Below are 7776 nucleotides of genomic sequence, written 5' to 3'. Positions count from 1 at the left end.
GCCATTTTGTGGGATTAACACCACTCACAATATCCTTGCCGGAGCCAGGTGGACTTTCCCAGGGAAAGTCACTAGAGTGGCCAGGCAAGCCTCAGGGTCAAAATAATGCTCATTCGAGTTGACATGTAAAGTGTTCTTAAATATCTGAAGGGCAAGTTGAAATAAAATTTTTTATAAATAATACCGATTAAACCATAACGGGTTTGTTCCTCCTCTATAAACAAATTGTGAGTCATAATTATGTCAACATGGTAATGGGATGAAAATGATGTAAAGAGATGTTATTTCTGCCTGATTTGACTTTTTTGACTCACTCTAAAATTAGTTCAATAAACATCAAGTGCACTGAGCTAGGTACTAGGGACACAAAACAAGACAGGCTTCTCCCTTCTAAGCAACCGCATTCAAGAGGGAGATGGACCACAGATAACTCACTATCGCAACAGAATGGGAGAAGTATGGGCAAGTGAAGGATGCTCGGGAAGCCCACGTGAATTGGAACGTCTCTGGCCTGGGGATGGGAAGGTGTCAGCGCTGCTGAGAGACACTGTCAGATGAATTGAAACTTGAAGGATAAGAGGGATTAATTAGGTTGAGGGGAGGGGGGGTGGAGAGTGGAAATATCAGGGGTAGAAAATGTGATTGGTGGACTATAAATAGTTTCGGATTTACTTCTAGAATGAAGGCAGGGAGTGAGCATGAGCGGATCATGAATGACCTCATGTACCATGTTAAGAAGCTTGGGCTTTATCCTGTCTTGAAGGGAAGTGCCAAGGTCACATCTGTATTTATATATCTATTCAATCTAATAACAGTGTGAAGGACAGAGGCAGAGTTTAATAAGAAAGCCAGAAAAATTCAAGTGGTGGCTCTAAGCGGCTATTTTGCAGAAAATTCAAGGCAGAGAAATAAAGACATTGAAAGAGATAATAGAGCCAAAACCGGTTTGGCTCAGTGGATAGAGCGTCGGCCTGCGGACTGAGGGGTCCCAGGTTCGATTCCGGTCGGGGGCATGTACCTGGGTTGCGGGCACATCTCCAATGGGAGATGTGCAGGAGGCAGCTGATCGATGTTTCTCTCTCATCGATGTTTCTGACTCTCTCTCTCTCTCCCTTCCTCTCTGTGAAAAATCAATAAAATATATTTTAAAAAAAAGAAAAAAAGAGATAATAGAGCCACAGAGCCATAAGAGATGGGAGTTTTCTCACTGTCATACTTAAGAAAGCAATAAGCAACCCCTTGTAGAATTTCTCTACCCTCATAAATGGTACAGAAAAGAAATTTTGACGAAAACGTCCTGGACAAATTCATTCAATCATTCAATATAGATTTATTGAAAAAGCTGGAAAATTACTGGAGCCAAAATTTAATTTAATAACTTTGACAAGAGAGGTTTCAAGTTAGAACTGATTAATGCACCAGGAATCCAACCAGAAAGAACTTTGCTTCCTCAATCATAGGGGAAGAAACAAATGACAAAGTCCTTCTGAACCCTTACATACTAGTTCTGCATATTTTATTTTAGCATAGGGGTGCTATGCTAAAATAAAAGACAACATGAAGATTACATGATGCTGAAAAAGTGAAGAAGAAAGGCCAAAGCTTCGAAGGCCAGATCTTGGGAAGTCACTTCCTTGTTAGAGTAGTGGCATCCTACAGCAAGGCAGTCTCCTGTTTTGGGGTGTCATTGGGTCCATTTCTATTTATTTATCATTTTTAATCCTCACCCAAGGACATGTTTAGAGAGAGGAAGAGGGGGTAGGAGAGAGAGAAACATCGATCAGTTGCCTTTCCATATATGCCTCAACTGGGGACCACACTGTAACCCAGATATGTGCCCTGAACAGGAATGGAACTGGCAACCCTTTGGTGCATGGGATGATGCTCAACTGACTGAGCCACTCCAGATGGGCTGGGTCCATTTTTAAACAAACAGAATGTAAACACTGCACTATTTAAAGAAAAATAACCACGCCGAAACCGGTTTGGCTCAGTGGATAGAGCGTCGGCCTGCGGACTGAAGGGTCCCAGGTTCGATTCCGGTCGGGGGCATGTACCTGGGTTGCGGGCACATCTCCAGTAGGAGATGTGCAGGAGGCAGCTGATCGATGTTTCTAACTCTCTATCTCTCTCCTGTCCTCTCTGTAAAAAATCAATAAAATATATTTAAAAAGAAAAATAACCACAAAAAGACTGCTTGTTTAGGAAAAAATACTTACTTTATCCTGAGCTAAGAACAGGCTATAAACCTTAGGAAGAAGAAGGACTAATGAAAAAAAAAAAGTTAACCAATATACTTCTCATCTATTGACTTCAAAAACAGTTTGTCTAGCATCTTTTATCTTTTTTCTCAGTAGAATAAATTTTTAAAAATACTTGTAGCCTGGCCGGCGTGGCTCAGTGGTTGAGCGTCCACCTACGAACCAGGAGGTCACAGTTTGATTTCCGGTCAGGGCACATGCCCGGGTTGCGACTCGATCCCCAGTGTGTGGTGTGCAGGAGGCAGCTGGTCAATGATTCTCTCTCACCATTGATGTTTATATATCTTTCTCTCTCCCTCCCTTCCCCTTCCTCTCTGAAATCAATAAAGATATATTTTAAAAAAATAAAAACACTTGTATTCTCCATGAGAAGAAAAGGAAAAGTCTGAGCCATTCTATAAATCAGTGGCTCTTCACTGGGGATGACTTCACTCCTGGGGGAACATTTGGCGAATTCTAGAGATGCTAGACATTTTCCACTTGTTACAGTTGGGGGAGGAGGTGTTACTGGCATTAAGGATGTGCTAAAAATCTTACAATGCATGGGACAGACTCTACAGCAAAGAATCAGCCAGACCAAAATGTCAATAGAGCCGAGGTTGAGAAACCCTGTTTCAAATCTCTCTATAAATCTAAATTATTCCTGAGTATCCCAAAGCCTACTTATGTGCTAAATAAAACTTTAAAATACTTGGCAAGTAAAATCAATTAGAAAGCCAAAGGTACATACAAGGGGAATAAATACTCAGGTGTCAAATCCAGGTCATCATCATAACCAAATCGTCGAAGCACAGTCCAAGTAGTTTCATGTCTCCCTCTCTGGATAAAAAGTGTGTGTAAAAAAAGAAAACCTGAAATAAAATGAATTAGTAAACACAGCTGATGTGAAAAAGGGCACAGACTCACATGGGAGAAAAGCATGCAACACAAAATGGCAAGCACTACATTCATAAACCTAGGCTTAATAGTTTTGCATACTGGAAGTCAAATCAAAACAAAATTCACAAGTGTCTCAATAAAAACAGAGCTGATTTCAGAATCATTTCATTTATATACCCAGGTCAGCAAGAGATGGCACCAGAAGAAAGGGCCAAAACATATCCCAAGGAATACACTGACATTCACAAAGTTAGGTGATAAAAACAAAGGACATTGTGTTATAGATCTTTGTGCTTTATAATGAAAAGTTCTGGTTTTCAACTTCATTTTTTATTTTACTATGGTTCTATCACACATTCTCCAGGGAACATTGTATACTTGGTAAATGTGACGGATGGGCAAAATGTCTCCCCTAAAAATAATTTCTACTTAAAGGATGCTTATGAATCAGAAAAACTCTAAATTTGGCCAAAACCGGTTTGGCTCAGTGGATAGAGCGTCGGCCTGTGGACTGAAAGGTCCCAGGTTCGATTCCGGTCAAGGGCATGTACCTGGGTTGCGCACACATCCCCAGTGGGGGATATGCAGGAGGCGGCTGATCGATGATGTTTCTCTCTCATCGATGTTTCTAACTCTCTATCTCTATCTCTCTCCTTTCCTCTCTGTGAAAAATCAATAAAATATTTTTTTTTTTTAAAAAGAAAAACTCTAAATTTGTTTGTTTCAGAAATCTTTTTCCTTCAGGTGGACGTCAGCATTCCTGAGATCCCACCAATTTCTCTTCCTCTAATTTATGCTGACAGTGAAGATAACTATCTCCACCAAATTGCCTGTCTCTTCCAACTCCTACATGTCCAAGTTAGATTTCAGATATATGAGTAAAACTAACATTTCCTTAAAGTATAAATAATGCTATGAAGACCTTATACCAAATTTTGAAATTATTGAGTTAAAAAGGGAAAGAACACCATTCACCTACCTTTCAGTGTCAATCCACTATCAGCCACACCATCACTTATATGTTTTCTGACTACATTCTTGACATCTTCTAGAGCCTGAGGAGCTAATGGAGTGTTGAAACAAATTCTCTAGCAAAAAACAAAACAAAAAAACCAAAATACAAAAAAAAAACCCAACAAAAATCAGCATTAAATATAAATATATAAAAACAGTCTACAAAGCAGTATTAAATCAATGAGTTGCAACCGAAAGAAACAAATTATAAATTAGGATGGTCTCTGCCTTGTATTATTTATGTAAAACATGTCATACTTAGAAGGAAAGAAACCTTCCCTACTCTCTCCATCACATTTCTAAAACACAGAGCTCTTTGTGAAGCTATGTTATACAAAACCAAGAAAGAAAAATAACTCAGAGTTCAGACTTTGTCATCCTCAATACACATCCATTGTGTACCATGAAATAATGCTATCAAAGAGTCTCCTTGATTCCTATGCCTAAGAGTTTTATACCCTAGGCAAAGACTTAAATAGCTTGACATGAAAGATAATTTTTACATGAATCAGACTCAAATTTATCAACATAGCACTGTTTAAGCTAATAAATTCCAATAGCTTTTCTCAGTCCCACCCCGCCAAAAACACACAACAAGGTATACGAACATCAGAAAAAGAGGAAGGTTACCTGAAAGAAGTTGAGCTCAGCATCATTGAGAGTGCCATCATTATCTTGATCAGATATTTTAAATATACGAGTAAGGGCTTTTATACAGGCTGGCTTCATCTAGAAATCAATGAGAAAAGAAAATAATTGTTTTAATTAAAATAGCTTAGATTTTTAAATATGATTTTCATAAGGCTAAGAGTAATTCTGATTGTTCTCACCATCAAATACGTAATAGCAAATACAACCAGCGTGAAAAACTAACTAAAGCAAAGCCATTTATTTTTATACTCAAACCTTTTTAAGTAAATGAGGACCAATATTTGGAATGATCAAATGCCCCCCACATGACCACAAATCCTCCAAGGATAGGCAAGAGAAGTACATCTTTAGAGAATTTCATTCTTCCAGTCATATCTATATACTAGAGGCCTGGTGCACAAATTCATGCACGGGTGGGATCCAGCTGGCCTGGCCAAGGGGACGGGCCATGGGAGGTTGGCTGGCCAGCCCCACCCCTGTTCGGGTGGGGGTGAGGGGCTGGTCAGGGGCAGGGCTGGCTGGGGGGAGGGGCCACAGGAGGTTGCCTCCTCTATGCGACTAAAATCAAACCTGCAATCTCTGTATGTGCCCTGACCAGGAATCCAGCTCATAACCCTTTGGGGTATCAACGATGCTCCAACTGAGCCACCTGACCAGGGGCAGGCTTAATTTTTAATATGATCTTTTTGTTGATCCCAATCTGTGTTAAAGGTTGTTATTGTCTAAATAAAAGCTTCTGGTATAACTTAGACTCAGTGCTTGTTCTTGTGTAAAACAAAGGATAGTCTCCAAATTTGCAGATTTTACTTCAAGCAGGTCCACCTATGAAATGAATAACAGATGGTAGTATTTTATTCAGGTGATTGGTGAAGGAGCAGGGGTGGGGTGATTAGCAGAACTAATAATAGTCCTAAGTAAAAAGCAATTAAAGAATTGAGAACTAACAGAGGCAATTTAATGTACCAGTAGGCTAAGGGCTCAGAGGTAAATCTCTATAGCATGAGACTGCTTCCCAAATTTTCTTGATCATAAGATCAAATTTCCTGGCTGAATCAGAAGGTAGTCTGTGTTTTTAACAAGTATGTCTAGTGACTACGATGAAGCGAATTTGGGAAATTCTGGATTAAGAGTAAATTAGAAAGAAGCATTCCAATTAAGAAACAGTAAACCAGGATTAAGGAAAAGTAAATCAGGGTCAGATTAAGGGGTAACTCAGATTAATTATTTATACCAGAGGTCAGCACTTCTTCTGTAAAGGGCTACAAAGCAAATAACTAACAGGAAAAAATCAAGAATGTCATGGAAGTACTTATATAGCAAGAGAGAATAAAATTTCCACAACATTTTTATTGATGAAATTCAAAATATAATAAAAACAGTAAAAATTTGCTATACAGGTCTACTAATGAGAAGAATGAAAATCTTCTAAGAGAGTTAACATTTTGCTAAGTTGGGGTTCAAAATTAGTGTTCCCTATCATAAAAATTGATTGCAATGTTTATCTGTAAAATTTTACATGCTTTTATAAGCCTAACCAATGGACATAAGACACTGGGGAATAGGGGAGGCTAGGGGACTGTCTAGGGCGGGGAAAAAAATGGACACATATGTAATACCCTTTGTAATAAAAAATAAAATTTGAAAAAAAAAATTTTACATGCTTTATCCTTGAAATATGTCTTTTTGTACAGTTACATACTGCCAGTACTGATACATATCCATACACATATAATTTTAATTGGGCACATTCATTGCTTGGAAAGCGTTTGCAGAATTATATTAGATTCTTTTCTTGATTTTTGCCTGCTAGCATGTCATTATACTGCAGCTTAGTGAGTCCTGATTGAAGATTGGGTGGAAGCTCCTCAACTGCAGAGTCAAATGAAGTATGAAATGTGGAAATTTCTTTCGTGCTTGCACTGAGGTAACCACAACCCTCCCCCCAAATAATTTGAGCTTAAAACATACAGCTGCTTTTTCAACTAACAACTGACTTTTTTCTTTTCTTGTTTTGGCAGGATAGGTAAAGCACTGATAACAAAATAAAACATCACAGTACAGTGATACACATGGTACTAAAATACTGTCAAGTTATAGCTGTGCCAGTGCAATTAGCAGTGTGCCAAGCAGCACTGAGCACTGAGAAGTGTGAATACCACATACAAACTCTGCTGCAACTACTCAACTCTGCCTTTGTGGCAGGAAAGCAGCCACAGACAAACATAAAGGAATGAGGATGGCTGTGTTGCAATAAAACATTATTCATGAATGATAAATTCTAAATGTCACATAATTTTCCCATATCACAAAATAGTACTTCTTTTGAACTTTTTTCAGTCATTTAAAAATGCAGCTCTGGAGAAAAACTAAGATGGCGGCATAGATAAACACCGGGAAATTGCTGCCTCCCGCAACAATTGAAAAATACAACAAAAAGACAAAACGGACATCATCCAGAACTACAGGAAGGCTGGCTGAGTGTAAATTCTACAACTAGAAGGAAAGAAAAGCACACTGAGAGCCAGAGGAGCTGCGGTAGTAAAGTGCAGAGGTACGGAGGCTCGCGCGCGTGGAAAGGGGCTGGCACCTGAGGACGCGGCTGTCTTTTTGAATTGGGAGGGAGTCACAGGCTCCCGACTGCTCTGAACTCCAGGTCCGGGAAGTCTCGGGGGACCCAGGACTCATACGGGGAGAAACTGGACTGTCTGGCAGCGGGCGAGCTTGAGGGCGGCTTTCCCTCAGAGGTGCTTGCGGCAGTTATCGGGACACCGAGACGCGCGACTCCTTGGGGCAGGGCTGAGGACCCGCCATAGCTGCTTGCTCCCCCCTGCTGATTCCTTGAGACCCCACCCCACCCAGGCTGCGGCAGAGGCTTTTGCATATGAATGCCCCTGCCCTTTGCAACCTGATAATTACCTAACTGCAGCTGGGCCAGACAGACCCAGAACTTCCAAGAGAAGGCCCAAGGCCC

The 7776-nt window shown here is 40.1% G+C and overlaps 1 protein-coding gene across 1 annotated transcript in view; it reads right to left on the bottom strand.

Moving 5' to 3' along the window:
• Positions 1–7776, bottom strand: part of RHOT1 (ras homolog family member T1) — a 42669-nt gene that overhangs the window by 23365 nt on the left and 11528 nt on the right. The window contains exons 8-10 of the mRNA XM_015564131.1: positions 4785–4883; positions 4120–4228; positions 2979–3112 (exon numbers count right to left, since the gene is read on the bottom strand). Of these exons, the coding sequence (XP_015419617.1) occupies positions 2979–3112; positions 4120–4228; positions 4785–4883 (342 nt within the window). The remainder of the gene's footprint in view (positions 1–2978; positions 3113–4119; positions 4229–4784; positions 4884–7776) is intronic.

This window comes from Myotis davidii, unplaced genomic scaffold (assembly GCF_000327345.1).
Source record: "Myotis davidii unplaced genomic scaffold, ASM32734v1 scaffold699, whole genome shotgun sequence".
In the NCBI taxonomy this organism is placed as follows: domain Eukaryota; kingdom Metazoa; phylum Chordata; class Mammalia; order Chiroptera; family Vespertilionidae; genus Myotis; species Myotis davidii.
The sequence above is the reverse complement of the archived record's forward strand: the minus strand, read 5'-3'. Positions and strand labels throughout refer to the sequence as shown.